General features: G+C 37.1%; 2 protein-coding genes across 2 annotated transcripts; both read right to left on the reverse strand.

Annotated features, from left to right (window-relative positions):
- Positions 1-783: 783 nt before the first annotated feature.
- Positions 784-2,316, reverse strand: LOC126784782 (protein ROH1-like). Its single transcript, XM_050510289.1, has one exon. The coding sequence runs from the start codon at positions 2,253-2,255 to the stop codon at positions 1,086-1,088; it is 1,170 nt and encodes a 389-aa protein (XP_050366246.1). The 5' UTR covers positions 2,256-2,316; the 3' UTR covers positions 784-1,085.
- Positions 2,317-12,476: 10,160 nt separating this feature from the next.
- LOC126784792 (uncharacterized) lies at positions 12,477-21,358 on the reverse strand. The gene is made up of 7 exons (XM_050510304.1): positions 20,938-21,358; positions 20,244-20,331; positions 19,997-20,154; positions 16,374-16,416; positions 15,623-15,688; positions 13,330-13,407; positions 12,477-12,855 (listed from the first exon to the last, which is right to left on the reverse strand). Exons 1-7 carry the CDS (start codon positions 21,036-21,038, stop codon positions 12,775-12,777), a joined length of 615 nt encoding a protein of 204 aa, XP_050366261.1. The 5' UTR covers positions 21,039-21,358; the 3' UTR covers positions 12,477-12,774.
- Between the last annotated feature and the right edge of the window lie 444 nt (positions 21,359-21,802).

Below are 21,802 nucleotides of genomic sequence, written 5' to 3' on the forward strand. Positions count from 1 at the left end.
GGCAAAATCATAGTTATTTCCTGCAACAAATACATGGGGCAAGCAAAAATAATACAAAATCATGAATCTTAAATAGCTATAATGCAAACTGCAAATTTGAACAAGGGCCAGAATACATTAAGCCTAACATCAGGAAGCAATCAGTGTCGATAGGATGAAGCTAGAGTGCAAGTTTTTAGCCATATATTGTCATATTGCAGGCAGAAAAATCCAAGGACAAGTACCATCAGATTTGATTTGTCTGTAACTGTAATCTGACAACAAGCACGCTATTTAGAGTAAGTCGAGGCTCGACAAAACGATTGAAGGTAGCAATTTGTATCATACAAAGCAAGCAGAAAATGCCAAGAACATTTAGAGTAAGTAGAAAATTGTAATATACAAAGCAAGCAGAAAATACCAAGGACAATTAGCATCACTTTGTTTCTTTTCACTTTGCAAGATTGATGACTTAGAACATAAGCAATTGAAATACAACTATGAGAAGGTAAAGTGTGTCTCTCCTGGGAGAGGGCAGATAGAATGGCTTTACCCTCAATTATGGATCTTAGTTTCTAACTTGAGATGATTTTCCAAATCCCCATCATATGTTTTATCTGGGGATTCTGGATGAAAAGACAGTGAGTCATGATACACAAGGATTTACCACAAGAACTCAAGAAATCAAACAAACCTTGTTCATCCGGGTACAGGCTTTGTCCTAATTCCTGATCTCCTATATGGTAAGTGGTGGCATGGTTAAAGATCACAGAGGAAAACACTAAGAAATGATGAAACGTAGGATCAAAAGCAGCAGCCAGAAGCTTGCTGAGAATTTTCATTATACAAAATAAAAAGTTAAAAACCCAACAAAGAGGCAACAAAAATATAAAAAATAAAAGTAGTAAGATAGACCAGTAAGGTCCATGCTTTGCAAATTAGATTTACACATATATGCTGATTCACTGATTAAATCCAAGAGTATTTTCTCCTCCCTTTGCAAAATTTCTGCAAAGGCCCTTCAAAATTGACTATATCCATTACCAACAAAGGATTCGGGCCTGTTCGACTTGATCTTCACATTTCATCAACAATTTTTACCTCACTCATTCATTGCTCTTTCCTAAAGAATCCATCCCTTCTGTCCTGCTCCTCACAATGCCATGGAAGACCTCCCTGACCTGCCTTTCCAGAGGGTCCAAACCCTCCTTCAATCCCTCGCAAAGCTCCGAAAGCTCCTGAACTCTCTGCCTGACCTCCCCTTCTTTGTCTTCACTCAACGGAAACTGAACAGAATCGGCCAACTCGCTGATGACCCGGGAGCATTTCTCGATCTCATGAATCTCCTTCAACAAAGCACATGCGTTCCTCCGGTCCCGCCGCTTCGATTCCTCCATTATCCTCTCGTGCAGCGAAAGCAGCGGCGCCGCCCACCCGAACGTCCTCGGAATCGTAAAGTGTACCTGCAGGCCGCGGTCCTGGCACGGAATCGCCGCCACCAGCGCCCACATTACGAACAGCAGCACCGAGTTGACGGTGAACACCGCCGTCGCCAGCCCGTTGGTTGCGGCGATTTCGTTGGGCCGCGGCGCGTACAGGTTGCTCCCGATCGCCTGCAGCTGCCTCGCGGCCGACCACGACCGCGAGACGCTCCACGACAGCGATCGGAAGTGGCCCACCGAGCGGTAGTCCTTGGCCGGAGTAGTTGTGCTGCTCCGCCCAAAGGACCTGTTACGGTGGGCCACAGTAGTGTTGCTGTTGGCGCCGCCGTCCTTATCGTCAAGCATTGCAATAGCCAGATCAATCAGGGCCTTTTTGGCGCGGCGGAACTGGCCCTCGCCTAGAGTCCGGTCCCGGTCAAGAGCGCAGAGCACAATCTCTAAGAGCTTGTGCCACTGGCGCATGTGCTCAATCCCGTCGCGGATGGCATTGCAGACGTCGAGGCCCTTGACGCTGCGGTCGAAGTAGTCGGAGAGGAGGCGGTCGACGGCGGGCCTGGAGAGGTGGGACTTGGGGGTGGAGAGGAGGAGGAGCTTGAACTGGTGGTGGATGAAGAGGAAGCCGTCGAGGAGGTCGCGGAGCCAGGACAGGGAGAGGAGGTCTTGCGATGGGGAGGAGAGGTGTTGGAAGAAGTCGGAGACGTGGGATTGGAAGCCGTCGAGGTCGGCGGCGGCGGCGCCGTCCATGACTGGGTTGACGAGGTGGTGGCGCTTGAGGCTGAAGACGGAGCGGCTGAATTGGTTCAGGTTGCCTCCTTGGAATTCCGTCGCTGGCATTCTTCTCTCTTTTGTTACATGAAAAAAAGAGAGAATTTCTAGAGAGAGAAAGTGGTGGTGGTGGAGAGAGAGAGAGAAGGGTGGGGGACTTTGGGTTATATGGAGAAGGAGGGGAGAGGATAGGAGGATTTAGTTACCGGAAATAGGAAATGTTTTTCATTTATTTACCGCGGTGGATTTAGTTACCGGAAATAGGAAATGTTCCGAACACGGTCGGGAAGTGAGAAAGTGAAGAGCCTCGGTTAAGGAGCGCGGAGGGGGATGAGGGGAGGACACCTGGAGCGACGGAGTCTGGGGTTTGCCACGTGGACGGTACAGGCTGGGTCTTCGTTGGCGCGTAGAATTGTTTGGGGTCAGTCGCTTCTAGAAAGGGAACGAGATGAGGGGAGGGGCAGGGATGACGTGGATAGGGTGCTTTATCCCCTTGCTCACGAATGTACGGAATTGCCCCTGGTGAGGAGGAGGGAGAAGTAGGAGAAAAGAAACTGTCCGGTCCTGCGTAGGCCTCATCATTTAGCCCGCGGACCCGAAAAGCCCGCGGAGGCCCGCAAGCCCGACGGGCTTTTACCTGGCCCGGCCCGCGAGAAAGCCCGCCAAAACCCGCTTCCGTGGGTAGAGGGCCGGGCTTAAATTAGAGGTGTGAAACCCGGCCCGGCCCGTGGGCCCGGCCCGCCAAAAGCCCGCAAGGCCCGTGAGACCCGGCCCGCCAAAAGCCCGCAAGGCCCGGCCCGTAAAAGCCCGCCAAATAATAAAATATTATACATACATATTTTATTAGGTTTAAAATAAAACTATTGCATTATGAAGCAACTATATTAAAGAAACTTCTTGGGATCGATCGACACCAGTAGATATGATCAGTATATATATTTAGTGACCCTGTAAAAATTTCATCCAATTCGGAACTTGTTTGACCGTCGGAATTTCCGGTAAACCGAAAACAACACTAATATGTCATAAGGGAAGACCCATTACCAAAATGCGAACACAAAAAATCGTTTGCATATCTGAAATCACCTAATTTTTGTCACCGATTATGTGTGGTCGCACCAAGAAAACCAATTTGGCAAAGCCCCGGTCAAAGAAGATTTTAATATGTCAAAACGCCTTTTTCTTTGTTAACCGTAGGTACGGACGGTCAAACAATATCCAAAACTGACGAAATTTTTACGGGTTCCCTAAATATATATACCGATCACATCTACTGGTGTCGATCGACCTTATTTCGAACTAGAGTTATTGATCGTCGAAGCGTCAACTAATGTATCATACCCTTTATATTAGGTTTATATTAAAACTAACGCATTATGAAGCAACTCTATGAAAGAAACTTGTCGGGATCGATCAACACCAGCCGATGTGATTGGTATATATATTTAGTGACCCTGTAAAAATTTCATCCAATTCGGACTTCGTTTGACCGTCGGAATTTTTGGTAAATCGAAAACACCACTATTATGCCCTAAGGGAGGACTTATTACAAATATGTGAATGCTGAAAGCCGTTTGCATATATGAAATCACCTAATTTTTGTTACCTATCGTGCGCGGTCGAACTGAAGAAATCTATTTGGCAAAGCCTCAGTCAATGAGGTTTAAATATGTCAAAACGCCTCTTTTTTAGTTGACCGTTGATACGAACGGTCAAACCATGTCCAAAACGGATGAAATTTTTACGGGGTCCCTAAATATATATACCGATCACATCTACTGGTGTCGATCGACCATATTTTGAATTTGAGTTGTCGATCGCCGAAGTGTCCACTAATGTATTATAACCTTATATTAGGTTTATAATAAAACTATCACATTATGAAGCGACTATATGAAGGAAACTTCTCGGAATCGATCGACACCATCCGATGTGATCAATATATATATTTAATGATCATTTTAAAATTTCATGCAATTCGGACCTCGTTTAACCGTCAAAATTTCCGGTAAACAAAAAACAACACTAATATGCCCTAAGGGGGGACCAATTACCAGGATGCGAATGTATAAATTTGTTTACATATTTGAAATCACCTAATTTTTATTACATATCGTGCGCGGTCGAACTGAAGAAATCTATTTGGCAAAGCCCCGGTCAATGAGGTTTAAATATGTCAAAACGCCTCTTTTTTAGTTGACCGTTGGTACGAACGGTCAAACCATGTCCAAAACGGACGAAATTTTTACGGGTTCCCTAAATATATATACCGATCACATCTACTGGTGTCGATCGACCATATTTTGAATTTGAGTTGTCGATCGCCGAAGTGTCCACTAATGTATTATGACCTTATATTAGGTTTATAATAAAACTATCACATTATGAAGCGACTATATGAAGGAAACTTCTCGGAATCGATCGACATCATCCGATGTGATCAATATATATATTTAATGATCATTTTAAAATTTCATGCAATTCGGACCTCGTTTAACCGTCGGAATTTCCGGTAAACCAAAAACAACACTAACATGCCCTAAGGGAGGACCAATTACCAAGATGTGAATGTGGAAATTTGTTTACATATTTGAAATCACCTAATTTTTGTTACCTATCGTGCGTGGTCGAACTGAAGAAATCTATTTGACAAAGCCCCGGTCAATGAGATTTTATTATGTGAAAACGCCACTTTTTTTTGTTGACCGAAAATTCCGACGGTTAAACGAGGTCCGAATTGGATGAAATTTTTACACGGTCCCTAAATATATATACCAATCACATCTATTGGTGTCGATCGACCATATTTTGAATTTGAGTTGTCGATCGCCGAAGTGTCCACTAATGTATTATAACCTTATATTAGGTTTATAATAAAACTATCACATTATGAAGCGACTATATGAAGGAAACTTCTCGGAATCGATCGACACCATCCGATGTGATCAATATATATATTTAATGATCATTTTAAAATTTCATGCAATTCGGACCTCGTTTAACCGTCGGAATTTCCGGTAAACCAAAAACAACACTAATATGCCCTAAGGGAGGACCAATTACCAAGATGTGAATGTGGAAATTTGTTTACATATTTGAAATCACCTAATTTTTGTTACCTATCGTGCGTGGTCGAACTGAAGAAATCTATTTGACAAAGCCCCGGTCAATGAGATTTTATTATGTGAAAACGCCACTTTTTTTTGTTGACCGAAATTTCCGACGGTTAAACGAGGTCCGAATTGGATGAAATTTTTACACGGTCCCTAAATATATATATCAATCACATCTATTGGTGTCGATCGACAATATTTCGAAACCAGAATTTATTTGTGACTTTTGTTTTAGAATGTTTTCTAACAATTCTTTTATTGTTTCAAACCCTTAAATTAGAGTATTATATTATTTTTCTAATACAAGCCCGTAAGGCCCGGCCCGTAAAAGCCCGCAAGGCCCGACCCGACCCGGCCCGCAAAAGCCCGCAAGGCCCGCCTTAGGTGGGCGGGCTTGGATCTTCGTATTTTTGAAAATACCCGGCCCGCCACTTATTTAAATTTATTAAGGCCCGGGCCGGCCCGGCCCGGGCCCGTCACTCATGGGCCGGGCCGGGTCGAGCCCGGCCCGTTGACGAGCCCTAGTCCTGCGTGGATGCGCAGCTCAAAAACAGAACGTGGGGCCCACTGTTCCAGGTTAACTGATATTTATGACGTCAGTTATTTCTTTTTTTTAAGAGAAATGAATGTTGAAATGGAAAATAATCGGAGTTGATCAGAAAATACAAAATTTATGAAAAGTCTCTTTTGTGCGCACATGTTACGACCCATTTTAAACAGGTCATTGATAAATTTCTAACAATTCGAAAATAGCAAAATGAGTTTACAGGTACGCAAATAAAAAAGATCATTGTTTCTTTGGATAAGAAAATTTGCCCATGTTTTAATTGTTCGTTCAGTGTTACTTGTTGGTTACTCAAGGCACAAGTTTGGTATTTAAGGCGCAAGTTTGGTATTTATTTCGTAAATTTAGATTCACCAAGTGCAAAACTGTGATTGAAGCTTAATTTTGATTTATTTTATGGTTAGAATGGTGGATGTATAAAATAGGGAAACTGGTCACGTGTGTGTTGGTTCCCATAGCCCAAGGAGAGGGAGTAGGAGCTGTTGATGAATCTGACCAGGTCTTCTGGTTGAATGATCATATGGTCAGAATAATAAGAATAGAATGTTTAATAATTTTCCAAATTTAAAGGACGCGCAAAAATCCTATTTATTTCCAAACAATTTTTCACTTGTCCAGAGCCATGGAATCTCTATTTCTTATCTGTGACAAATATCCTATTTTAGACTTTTATTATTATCTTGGATATTGTGAATTTCTTAGTTTTTATGTGCTTGGAAAATGGAAACTGATAATTTTGGGATGAAGCTAGCCTGGCTTTGGATATTTCAAAGTGTGTTGATTATCTCCCTCAGTTTCTGTTGGATAGTGACAGTTGAAGTCAAACCTTGCAAAAATAATATGATTCTAAATCACTTGCACATCATGGTAATGCTTAATTTACAAAAGAATATAAACATCCGCATCAATTGTTAATAATCAAAGTAGAAACGGCTTTCGTCTTTACTAAGTTGTGGCCGCTCAACGTCCTACTCGATTTCAAGCTACATCGATGCAAAGTTATTATCGTAATTGAAAGTTGATTAAACTTCTAATCAAATTCACTACCTACTCCATTCGGAATGGAAATGGGGAAAAAATCCGGATTGGGGCCACTGCTATATTTCTTTATGATCGACTGACTGATCGCCATACCATAGAATATGGATGCACGCACAATGGGATTACTAAACCAAACCTAGGAAGAAACGTGGTCGTCCGGAAGTTGCAAGAATAAGCTCCAATATGATATTGCTAGTGCCAGAAAGAGGAACAATGCATCCCAAATTGAGAAAAAAGAAGAAAGACAAGGCCAAGAGCTTGCTTTGAAAGATGACAAAGAGGCAAAGGTAGTCAGACCCTAGTTTGGTTTTATTATTATTATTTTTAAATACGTCATGAAGTCTGACAACATTATAATTAGTCACATAATTCTGAGTTGTGTCTGTGGCTTAAGCCAAATTGATTATTTCTCTCACAAGTGAGAGTATATGTAGACGTTTGCACGTCTTAGAGAAAGAGGCTTACATATAGTTTGTACTACACATGTTTTATGCATGTTGATTTAGTAGTAATGAGCTATGCATGTCTGAGTTAGATGTTTGTTAATTATTTGTCAATTTTTTGTTCCTCGATGTTGTTTGATCTCCTATTTGAAATTTGAGTAAACTCTTCAGTAAAGTTCGACTTAAAATATATATATATATATATATATATATATATATATATTGATAACTTGCAGAAGCATAGGTTGCAAACTACGTACATGACAACCCGTATAAAAAATAATTGGAAAAATTAGACCAACTTCAAAGCACAGGTGCAAATTATAAGCTATTGCATAATTATATAGTATATATTAAATTGAAAATTCAAGAGGGCTCTCACTGATTGTTCTTTGATGACACAATAATCCCTTTTAATTTGAGAAAATTAACGTGTAAACGTAGGGAGGGAGATTGATTCCATGACATGCTAATGCAGTAATGCTAATGTGGACCTTGATATCATTGATCAATGACGCAACCACAAGCTGTGGACCATTTTATTGAATTGCTCATCTCCCATGCCAACTTGAAATTCTGCAAATTGGTGACGATATATAATCCGATCATGAGAAGTTCTGTCGTGCGACCAACGCACCACCTGGTATATACGACCAGCCATTAAAAACGCGACACGTGCACTATTTTTTCAGATCAACAGCTCCACAACCTTCTTTCATCTCGTCTTCTTCTCTCCTACCTGCCGGACCCCAACAATGGTCTTCACCCCCTCGGCAACACCACCTCCATAATCAGCCAAGTTTGAGAATTTTACATTCAATTCAATTCCATTACATGCCCTAATCGAAGTAGAAGCCAACAATTGAGAGCTTAATTGATTTCGGTTCGTTTGATTTGATGGGGACTATGTCTCAACAATCAAAGCAGCTGATGACGATGAGGACAACCTGCTAATTAGTCCGTCTCCATGAGCTGCAGTATGGGCTCGTCCTCCGGCAGCAGCTAGTAGACCGCCACTAACGCCTGCGATAGTTTCTCTCCGATTGAATCATGCCGACGTTAACTGCGATGATGTTGTTTTGTTGATCTGTGTTCCTCTCTTTGTCTAATCTTCTACCGCACAAATACGATAGCTCAGGTTTTAATTCATATCGTTCTTGTGGTCGGATTCATACTAGACAGAGGAGGTTTTTTTTGAAAGAGAGACAGAGGAAGTCAAGAGAGTAAAGAAGAAGAATAAGGAAGGAGACGTCGATCTGGGAAAAAGATAGGCACGTGTCGATTTTTTAGTGGATGGTCGCATATGCCAGGTGGTGGGTTGGTTGCACGGCAGAATTTCTCTCCGATCATATATAGATTGGTAGCAGTATAATACTACTACGTGGGGACTGATGTGAAATCTTCATACTTGGCTCCTCTCTCTCCCACGTCTGCATCTCACAATAAATCTGGGATATGTGTCTCTATCATTTTTATGTTTTTAACCACTGAACCAATAATGAACCCGATCGATGAACTTTTGTTTTGTAATTTGTAGTATCAAAGATAAAAGGGTCTGAATCAAATGTAGAAAGAATTAAAAGAAGAAGAAGATGATATATATATATATATATATATATATATCTCTCTCTCTCAACCGTAGACGACAAGCTCTAATTTCTGTTGTGACCACGACATTCATCATAGATTCATAGTAGTGATGAGATCTTAGGGACTTAGACTAGTGCTATATATCATCAGAGGCATCTGACGAAGTCTCCTCAATATGATGTTACTCGTGTTAGATGGGCGTGTGACGAAGTCTCCTTAATATGACGTTGGATTTTGAAGTATCCATTGTAAAGTCTTTAACATTGCTTTTGTTTGTTTTACATATCTCCTTCGTTACACTAATTACTGATTAAAACGTCTATAATAAATTATGTAAAACATCATCGTTAGTATAAAATAAACATGGATCGTTTTTCCGGGGAATTAAAGGGAACTCTAAGCTTTTAGTGTTAACAAATAATGGGAGGGGTTTTTTGAGATTGATTATTAACTACTAAAATAAAATCTAAATTACTATTTACATGATCGACTTCTCTTTAACAAACATAAACCAAATTTACCATTACACCACATAATTACAAGTTCGAACCTATCATGCATTATAATTTGACCAATTACATACTTTTTAGACACCAATACAATTAGAGCTTTAGGGGATCATTTAATCATGCAAGATTTCAATTGAGATTTAGATTGACTTAGGGCCTAATCTAAATTTGCATGTAATCGAATTCAATAACACTTAGAGTACAAATCAAACAAGATTACATTTAAGCACCAAATCTTTGTTGGAGACATGTTTCATGTGCGGCGTCACCCACCATGGTTTCACATACAAATTTCCAGAATTTTTTTCCACTTTTAATCAACACAAACCGAACCTACTTAAGGCATGATTTGATTTGTGTCAATATAGTTGATGAATCTAACACTCAAACACAATCTTAGGGACTGCATCCAAGCACTAAATTCATATGCACATATCTGAAAATTATCTAAAAGTATGAGAAAGATGATTAGAACACAACAATAAAAATACAAACTTTAATAATTATAAGAACATAAATTCGGTATAGTCTAAAAAAATCAAATACAATATGAAAATTTTAAAACAAATACAAAACCAATATTTCCACATAAACAACAACTTACAATCTTCATAGATAAAGAATTGTAGATTAACACAAATTGACGAAGCTATGGAGATGAGTTGCGAGAATCACATGTTGTAGGAACCTTGGAAGTGTGTATTCAATGGTGAAACTCGGTGGAGATGATGATAGTTTTGGGGTGGACGGCTTGGCTAATTTGTGAGAGAAGTTTATGGTGGTGTTTTGTTAGAGTTTTGGCTCTTGAATGCTAATGAGAAGTGATAATATTTAAGAGGTGAAGTTATGTATATATAGAGGAAAGATGGAGGGTTTGAAATTGCTTCTTTCTTCTTATAATAATGTCATGCTTTAATCCCTTAAAACATGTCATGTTTTATGCCTTTAATGATCATCTTATATTTAATTGTTGCATGACTTTGCTCCATTTTTTTATTTAATTATCTCTTCAATCCAATCTGAAAATAAGAAAATAAAATCATAAGTAAGAGATAATTAGTTTCAAAACCTAACAAGGATTCCTAGTCAAATTAGGACTCTAAACCAATTATGCGTTTTTAACTCATGTAAACACAAAAATGCATCAAATACCGCTCAAGACTCTTACTACGACTCAATAACTCAATAGTACAACAATAAGGCTAAGAAAAATACAAATTGAGGTAAAAACATGTTAAAAACGTCGCACAAAGTGCTCATATCAATTACTGTTATTAGTCTTTTACATTATGTGCCTTTCAAGTTTATTTGTTGTTTGCAAAATATTGGTTCATACGATCAAATCACAACAATCAACTCCCTGAGAAGTTTATTGACCAGAAGTAAATGTCAATTACAATTTACAAATGAGGTCAAAAAGCAAGCCAAATGCAAAAAGCGAAATGAGACTTTTTGATCACTAAAAACGAGCACTGATAGCTACAGCTTGACCAAAACTTTCAACGCCAAAACTACGCTGAATGCACACCTAACAATCCGCAAGAAAAAATGCGTAATAACTACGGATAAAAATAATATTTCTGAAACGCACTGTTGATTGTGTTTATTGTTTTCTAATTTGTCGAATAATAGTTTTCCGTTGTTAAAGTTTTACGAGATGGAGTGAGAATTTTCTTTTTGGCTTATTAATTTAATTATTTGTTCCAGGATCAACAATCTACCCTTATATAGTTGATTCTCATTTAAGAAATGGCATGATGGAGGAATTTAGGCACATGTTAAACCAAAATAAAAGAGAATTAAAAAGAACAAACATAACTTGCAATATTGATCTTCATGCATACAATGCATTCATACGCTACTTAGTTATGGTCACGTCAAGACGTTTCAGAGTCGAAGATTGATTCCAAGTTTCCAATATAAATTATTGAACTGGTCTTTGGATAAGTAGGGATTTTATTTCACTCGATGTGTGGGAGAGAATGGGAGAGGGACGTGTGTGCTAATGTCGCTCATAAGCAAACCAAGTCAATTATTTCTATGATTGAAGCAGTCATCTCCAACTCTTGCTATTGATGTTTTTGCCAAAGAAACAGTCTCTATTGGTCTGACAATATAAACTTATTCTTGTTTTGTTTAAAAATTCTTAATGATGACATACACTTGAATAATTTGTCCCGATGACATCATTCATAAGATCACTTAGAAAAATGGCCATGAAGATATCAAGACAACTAACTAGGTAGTAAATGACCATCTACAGTTCTACACCTACAACTGGTCATTCCGGAGTTCAATTTAATAATCAATTACTTATAATAGAGACTAATGCCACTAATACAAAAGTGCAAGTTTACGAATTTACTCAAATCTATAATTCTATATTGACAAAACCAGATTGCAGGTGACGGTTAAGAGGGACTGAGCTTAGTGAGTGATACTATTCAGTTTTTCCATTTTGGAGTTTCTTCACTTCAAATTCGCAAGCCGAAAACAAAATTGACAATATGTACCTAGGACTCGGAAGGAATGGCACATCAAATGGCTGCGTTAAATCAAGTTTAACGGAAATCAATCGCATCCAAAAACGTCCATTAGATTGTAAAGAGAAATCGTCCCTCTTTGGACTTAACCAGGGAATTCCATTTCCATGCCATAACCATTTGTTTTGGAGGATGCTTATAGCACTTTCGTTCACACGGTCAATATTTGACCATCAATTCATGCTCAACCACCATTAGATGTAAATCTAAGAGTGAAGAGATTCTTTTTAAAATTAAACTATTTTGTTTTCAACCCTTAAATTTAAATCTAATGGTGGTTGAGTATGAACCGTGTAGTCAACTTGCCATATTAAAACAATCTACCTTTGCCAAATATCTTGACCTTTGACTTCTTCATCAAGTTCCTAAGATTTCAGAGTCAGAGGATAACACCACAGGTTTCTCAGCCACTAGCCATCACTTCTTAACTAGTCAAACAAATCAAAACCAAATCTTAATATGACCGAGCAGCTCAGAAACTTGTAAACATGGGGCTTCAGATCCAACTATATTCCCAAGTTAAGAATCTAGCACTCACCTCCACTTTATTACAAGAGAGAATCAATATATTAGCACAGGAAGACCCATATATATCTCTGCTGATTGCTTGGACAGTCATATGATGCTTCTTGGGTCCAGAACAGAGTAGTAATAAATACCACAGGGCTAAGAATATCAAATCTGTTTAAACTATTATTAGGCCAGACCTCTGTAGTGTAATCCTGCGTAGTAGTAAAATTTATCTTACATAGATGAGAGATGCTTGAACCAGTTGTAGAGAAATTCATTCGCACAAAATTTCTACATCGGCCACAAAGATGCTACCTGAATCACACCATCCACCGACAACATCCCTGTTCTGGCACTGCAATAACAGAAGAAGTTAGTGACTTGCTCCGGCAATTTTGTGGAGCTGTCACTGTATAAACTAGAAGAGAACCTATTTGTGCAGACATAGGTATGTTAAAAGATATCTCATGGTTTTCCAAGGTCAAATAACTTAACTTTTTATAATTTGCACCTTGCTTTACGCTTCTACAGACTTAAAACACTATACAGATCCCTTTCAAAAAAAAAAAAACATTATACAGATTGCATCTGTTATGAAACTCAAATCTTATATCCTACAATGAGTGTCCAGAATCAAATGACAGAATAATATATATGAGGGTGATTGTTAATCACCGATAGAAACCAATTACATCAGACATGATTTATTTGATTAGACCAAGTTCAATGTTCAACAAGAGGTAAAGCATAAATAATTAAGAAAACCATGAAGTTAGACTAATAGAGAGCAGCCTATAAACATCTTGCATACTATAGAAGAAACTAATACCTTGCTAAAACCAAGCCAATTTGAATCTCCTCTATAGGAAAAAACCTTGCTGTTCTCTTTCCAGTTTCCACAAAAGACCTGCAGACATGGCCATATGGTGATGCAAGGAGAATCCAGAGTAACAAGTCAAAAGAAAAATGGTGTCTGATTAGGAATTTAGGATAATGGTAAAATCAGTAAAACAAGAGAGCCAAACTAACGCCAGACATGCTTCTATGTAAACCTACAAGCATTTGCTGAAAATCGAACAAAGAGCAATGCTTCATCATAAAAGTTTGTAGTTGCAAATGTAGGATAAGACTTGTATAAATTAAAATGCACAGAACAGATTGAGTTTCATAGAAATCAAGGGGCTAGGTGTTGATTTCCTACAATATCTGTAATTTTTATTACTACAACATGATAATATATATATGGCATAAATGCCGATTTGCACCCTAAACTTGGCTGAACTTGCATTTGAGTCAATTTACCTCCTAAACTTGGTAAAAATTGCCGATTTACACCCCAAACTTGTATTTGAGTCAATTTATCTCTTAAACTTGGTAAAAATTGCCGATTTGCACCACATCCGTTAAATTTAACTGTTTTTATTCAATTTTGCGTCACATGTCATGCACATGAGGGGTAATGTTGTCATTTTCTATTTATATTTTTCTTAAAAACAAATAACAATATTCTTTAAAACGAGGATTATTTTGTTAATCAAATTATTTATTTACATCTTTTTTTCTACTTACTTAACCCTACTTTAAATTATATATTCAATATACCCACCCATTCAAATATAGTGTGTTGTGTATAAATATATTTTTATATGTACACATTGTTGGAGGATGAACAAAACGAGAATAATAACGACGTAATAGAACAGAACGTAACCGTTTATTGATTGATAATAAGACCAATATATAGGCATTACATAACCACAATCTCGTAGGATTCGGAGTCCTAATCTATTACAGAGATGCGAATCTATCTATAACAGGAAACCTAATAAGGCTAAGACATACACAATGGTAGAATAGTAATTCTCTCGAAACACACATTTATTTTTAATTTTCAATGTATTTATTTATTTATATTTTTTCTAATATCTTTTAACATACCATATCACATAAAATAATAAATATATAAATCAATAACATGTTTCGAAAAAACAACATTGTAGCAAGTGTTCCTCTTAAGTAATTTTATTAATTTATTTCATTATTCAATATGAATAAATATATAATGACAATACTACCCCTTAAATGCATGACATATGACGCAAAATTAGATATAAACAGTTAAATTTAACGGATGGGGTGCAAATCGGCAATTTTTACCAAGTTTAGGAGGTAAATTGACTCAAATACAAATTCGGAGTGTAAATCGGCAATTTTTACCAAGTTTAGGAGGTAAATTGACTCAAATGCAAGTTCGGAGTGCAAATTGACAATTTCAGCCAAATCTAGAGTGCAAATCGGCATATATATATATATATATATATATATATATATATAACCTGCTACGAGCCATGCCACCAGGGGCATGGACGAGAAATTGCATGAGGTCATTTTGACATGAGCAATAATTTCACAGGTTATTCATAAGAGGAAATTGGTTGACAAGATACACTATGTCATCTAGGCAGCCTCTTGAACAGTATACTACTGACTGGGAGCATTTATAAAAGCATTACCTCGTCGTCAATCTTATGCCACAACAAACCTCTAAAGTCTAAACTGTTCCACCTGTCACAAATATCAACCCTTTTTCCATTGCAATCACTAAGACTAATGATTTTGTAGCAGCTTGATCCCAACTTACGGATAGATTTTATGCGGCCAATGTTTACAAATTATGTTTCCCCGCTAGCTGAAACAAATCTAAGGGATCCCTGGGGGTCACTCACTTGGCAACCTTAGAAACTCCAAATCTAAGAAGACTTACGCTGAGCTTGGTTCTGTCTCCCAAGTTTCCATTCTCTTCTAAAACAGAATCAACTTTCATGTCAGCTACGTTCATACTATGGAAGCAAATGTGAGGGCCCCAAGTTTCCATCTCTTCTAAAACAGAATCTTTTTTCATGTCGGCTATATTTATACTACGGATGCAAATCTAGGGCTCCCACCCCCATCATTCACTTGGCACCTTAAAAAGTACAAACCTAGGAAGACTTACAGTGAGCTTGATTGTGACATGAGAAGAATATTGCCTGAATGATGACGTTACAATTTAAAGAAATAATCAAGATTAAAGGTCATTACTATCATGACTCAACAAGCTAAAGAAAAACACAGGTAATCACCTCATAATCAACCCCTTGTATATAAATATGGTTGGAGTCAATTGAAGAGAATGCAAGCCCGGTAATCTGCACAAAGAATGAAACAACAAAGAAAACTTGGTAGGTTGAACAACAAGCCTGGTAGTTCATTCAAGCATGTTGCCAACTATAAACTTTGTTTTGGCCTATCTATGACACACCACCGCGAAATGGTGATTACATCAATTTTATAAAAAAGATTGTCAGAAAACATGGTAATGAACCAGGGTGACCTCTTAAGCATGAGGTGGTAGTAAATGACCTATATTGTGGTCTATAGGCAAGACCACTAAAGGAAACTATGGATGAAGAATTATTTTTTTGGAAGTTCCAGACATCCAGCCATTATCATTATCAACTCAAATACAAAATAAACAGTCTATTTTGTGCACTAGGCTAGAGGCTTTCCACATAAAAAAAATTCAGCAGGTGAATGGCTGATTATGGGATCTTTTGTCTTTGGCAGAAAACAAAAAACTAAGTCTTAATTTCTGTAGTTGCAAGCAAGATAATGAAACCAATGTGTATCAACTAACATGATACTGTAACCTATTGCCATTCAAAGACAGTAATGGGAACAAAGTTCTATGGCAACATAAAATGCTAGATGAATTAGTTTCTAATCACGGTGAAAATAACTTCAATTATGCTTCAAACTTATCTTAAGCAGTATAACAGTTCCTGAGGAAGTTTTTGACTAAAAAAAGGAGTATAAATAAAGCAAAGTGATTACCTCATATTTCGAGCAGTGCACCCATCTTGATAGTGTTGCCCATCTGTATCATATATCAGACAGCAGGTTAATCCAAGTAAACTAAATAAATAAATAAATAAATAATTAGGTTCCTCAACATTTGGGTACCAAATGGCGCCAACAAAATCATCAGATCCAATATATCAGAGTATAATTTTTATTCCATATCTTAACGACTTGAGCATAACTAAATTATAGACTAACAAAACTACGCATGATGACCTGGACACGATTATTGAACCAAATAATGGCTGTGTTTGGTAGAGCTCATATTATAAGTGAAGCCCAACAACTCGTTTGGTAAATTGGCTTCTGCCTTCCAACTTCCAAAAGCTGGGACTTTTTCAAGCCAAAAGGAGAAGTAGCTCCTACCCTCCTTTTAGAAGCCGCTTCTACTTCTTAACGCGCGCACTGTAGCGGCGAATTAATGAACATTCCAAAAATACCAATGGGTACCCTTGGTGGTTTCAACTAATTACGACCCACCACATATCACACAAAAATAACATCAACTAGGCCAAACCCACCGCCAAGGGCGACCTCCCTCTCTCTGGTCAGTACACCCCTAAAGACTTCGTCCTCTCCCTCCCACCTTCGACCCCCGACGGCGGCCCTCCTCCTCCATCTTCAACTAGCTTTGTTCCTTCTCTATTCTTCTACCCATGGGCACCTCTGGGTTGGCTCTAATTTGTTTCAAAATTTGTTCAATTTCATTGCTATCTTGAATTATAGGGTTTTTGCATTCCTAAAATGTTAATGTTATTCTTGTACTTGATTAGGAACGATGTGAATTTGAAGAAGAAGTATTCAAGGGTTGAGCCGGATGAGGAAAACTCCAGGATTAATATTGAATGGTTTTAAATTTTTTATTAAATATATTCTGGAGTTTTCTAAAAGCCATAACACACCTTAAAACGGAGAAAAATCAACTTAGATGCAAAAAAATAAAGTTTACTAGGGGTAGTAAAAATTTACTAAAGTTTACTAGAGGTAGTAAACTTCTACTGGGGGTATTAAACTTGAAAAACAGTATTTCTAAAGGCCATAACACACCTTAAAACAGAGAAAAATCAACTTAGATGCAAAAAAATAAAGTTTACTGGGGGTAGTAAAAATTTACTAAAGTTTACTAGAGGTAGTAAACTTCTACTGGGGGTATTAAACTTGAAAAACAGTATTTCTAAAGGCCATAACACACCTTAAAACGGAGAAAAATCAACTTAGATGCAAAAAAAATAAAGTTTACTTGGGGTAGTAAAAATTTACTAAAGTTTACTAGAGGTAGTAAACTTCTACTAAGGGTATTAAACTTGAAAAACAGTATTTCTAAAGACCATAACACACCTTAAAACAGAGAAAAATCAACTTAGATGCAAAAAAATAAAGTTTACTGGGGGTAGTAAAAATTTACTAAGTTTACTAGAGGTAGTAAACTTCTACTGGGGGTATTAAACTTGAAAAACAGTATTTCTAAAGGCCATAACACACCTTAAAACGGAGGAAAATCAATTTAGATGCAAAAAAATAAAGTTTACTGGGGGTAGTAAAAATTTACTAAAGTTTACTAGAGGTAGTAAACTTCTACTGAGGGTATTAAACTTGAAAACCAGTATTTCTAAAGGCCATAACACACCTTAAAACGGAGAAAAATCAATTTAGATGCAAAAAAATAAAGTTTACTGGGGGTAGTAAAAATTTACTAAAGTTTACTAGAGGTAGTAAACTTCTACTGGGGGTATTAAACTTGAAAAACAGTATTTCTAAAGGCCATAACACACCTTAAAACGGAGAAAAATCAACTTAGATGCAAAAAAATAAAGTTTACTGGGGTAGTAAAAATTTACTAAAGTTTACTAGAGGTAGTAAACTTCTACTGGGGGTATTAAACTTGAAAAACAGTATTTCTAAAAGCCATAACACACCTTAAAACGGAGAAAAATCAACTTAGATGCAAAAAAATAAAGTTTACTAGGGGTAGTAAAAATTTATTAAAGTTTACTAGAGGTAGTAAACTTCTACTGGGGGTATTAAACTTGAAAAACAGTATTTCTAAAGGCCATAACACACCTTAAAACGGAGAAAAATCAACTTAGATGCAAAAAAATAAAGTTTACTGGGGTTAGTAAATTTTTTACTAAAGTTTAGTAGAGGTAGTAAACTTCTACTAGGGGTATTAAACTTGAAAAACAGATTGGAGGTGGATGAGTTCTTGTTTCAAGAAATTTTTGGGCGAGAAAGTGAGGATGCGAGATGGGTGAAATTTTCAGTGAAGGAGCAAGTGAAACGCAAAAGACAGAGATAGGGAGGCTGTCAAATTTGACAGTTTCTTAGCGAAAAAACCCCATACATTAATAGGAAAGGATTTCCATCACAAAATGTTGTGGCGGTATGCAATTTTGATATGCAATTTATCTTTGTATGTGCAGGTTGGGAATGGTCAGCTCATGATACAAGAGTATTACAACCCGTTCTTCGAAATCCTAATATGAACTTTCCTCATCCTCCACCAGGTAATATATTTAATTTTAGTCAAAAATTTCATTTCAATTCATGCTTCAAATGACATTTTCAAAAATTTTATTACATGATAATTTTGTAGGAAAATATTATGTTGTGGATTCAGGATATCCCACTCTGCCAGGGTATTTGGGACCTTATAAAGGGCCACCACAACACTTCCAACAATATCGTGGCCGAGAACCAAGAAATAAAAGAGAACTATTTAACCAAGCACACTCTTCACTTAGAGGAGTTATAGAACGCTCATTTGGAGTTTGGAAAAAAAATGGAAGATTTTAAAAGACATGCAAGGATATTCATTCGAGAAACAAGTGAAGATTGTCATCGCTACTATGACACTTCATAATTATATCCGAAGATATGCACATCGTGATAGACATTTTGTCCGAGGCGAAGAAATAAAAGAGAACTATTTAACCAAGCACACTCTTCACTTAGAGGAGTTATAGAACGCTCATTTGGAGTTTGAAAAAAAAATGGAAGATTTTAAAAGACATGCAAGGATATTCATTTGAGAAACAAGTGAAGATTGTCATCGCTACTATGACACTTCATAATTATATCCGAAGATATGCACATCGTGATAGACATTTTGTCCGAGGCGAAGAAAGGGAAGGTGGTGGAGATGAGGAAGAAGAAGATGATGATGATGATGAGTAAAATCATCATGGCGCACAAGAAATTGATATATTAAGAGACAAGATTGCTCAAAGTTTAATGAATGCACGTGATTGAGTATTTATGTATTGACATGATCCTAATCAAAACCAAATTATCAATATCAGAGTATATTGGTTTAAGATAATTTTAAATTATTCAATATTAATATGCCATATATTTTTAGGCATTGTTTTAAACTAAAATTATCTTACATGTCTAAATTGGTCATTTGACAAATTAAAAGCATAAGCTAGTTTGAGTTTACCAAACGCTTTGCCATTACTTATGTCACTAACAGCTACTTATATAAGCCAGTTTACCAAACAGTCTGCAACTTTATTTATCAGCCACTTATTTTCAGAAATCAGCATAAGCCGACTTTTTTTATAAGCCCAGCTGTACCAAACACACCCAATACCAACCTACGAGGATCGTAGATTTTCACTGTACGATCAGCTCCACCGACTGCAACGTTCCCAGTTGAGGAACTGCAAACAGTGTAGAAGTCATCACCAAGGGATCCACATATTCGTTGTATGCAGCCACCATTTTCTTTCATTCTCAAGTCCCATATACTCAGCTACAATTATTCCACAAACAACTGAGAAATTTAAGCACATAAGTGAAGAATACAGTTTAGTAACAGTATACAATTATAGCAGGCCCAGCCTGGCAACCCTCAGTAACAGCTAATATAGAACTTTCATTTCCGTAACGCGAACTTTGCATGAAGGTCAGTGATGTTGGATACAGGAGTCTATAAAAATGCAACATTAGCAACAGCGAAGGATTAAGAAAGATAGTAGATGTAGTGCAAGATAACTTTACTGAAAGGAGTGAAAGCTCAATACAATCTTAGGCGACACTTATTGGTATTCTTAATTAGTAGTTGCTGCATAATAGTGCCTTAATCGATTCCCAGAGAATGAGAAACACTGAGGATACGAGCAAACAAGATAACAAATGCATAAGGAAGCATATCTAACCATCACAGTAATTACAGTTAATACAGTAGTAAATTTTAACATCTAGTTATTTTAGTTCCAAAGATGCATTGTGCAGTGGGAAAGACATCATTAATATTTGGTCTTAGATAATAACAAAACAGTAACTATTAATAGATATCGCTGTTTATTGATTAGTTTGTACTGTATTGTACTGAACAAAATTGTCTAAAATATTCAGAACACGAATTTGTTGTGAGATGGAGAACTGTCTCAGAACACGAGATTTGCAATATTCAGGTGATTTGTTTAATTTTCTAGATTTTGACTATTACAGAATACAGATAAGCAAACGACATTTATATTATATAAACTGCTAGTAATTTCCTCAAGAAGCACCACATATATGTAACACTTACGTACATAGTGTCCTAACGTGTATATCCTGGTCATACACATCAACAGTTTTGCAGAAGCTACGTGCTACAGCTGCCTGCAATGAAACAGTGTTAAGTGCCATACATTAATACTGAACTATAAGGTAGGAGAAAAACAACTGAGAATGGTCATAGTCTGCCAACTGTTATTGATTTAAATAATCAGAAAAGATGGAACAGAAGAAAGCACATCTGTTCTGTGCATTCATTCTTAATACAGTTGACATCTCCACACCACTAATAATCATACCTCTCTTCATGTTATATGTACTATGGATGCAATATTCTACTAGCATTCCACACTTCATTTTATTTCGCTTGAATACTCATAATAGCGAGCACTTGGGCCTACAATTCCAAATCTTTTTCCTTTGATTAACACTAAATTTTACACTGGTGTGGATATGTTTCAAGAGCTTAACAATGGTGACAGTCTGGAAAGAAGAATATACACACACACACACACATATATATATATATATATATATATATATATATATTCTGACATGAAAGAACAATAAAGAACCCTAACTATATAATACGATGAAGGCTGTCCCTTTTCAGCTATATAACAGGCCTTCCTCCTTCCGTGAACTACAATGGGCTAACAATCATATCTTTGGAGGCAAATTCAACATCAAAATTGCACGAGAGGTGCCAAGAAGATAAATGAAAGCCAAAATTTTGTTGAGTAAAGCTTAATAAAAAGTTATATGAAAACTCCAATCTCGACAGTGCTTTAACCTGATAATAGGAACCAGCATAACACTGGCAAAGCAACCAATAATCATGTGAGCTCCTCCCCCTACATGTAACGACCATAAAATTTCGAGCATAAAAACTCAAA

This window comes from Argentina anserina, chromosome 2, assembly GCF_933775445.1.
Source record: "Argentina anserina chromosome 2, drPotAnse1.1, whole genome shotgun sequence".
Lineage (NCBI taxonomy): Eukaryota > Viridiplantae > Streptophyta > Magnoliopsida > Rosales > Rosaceae > Argentina > Argentina anserina.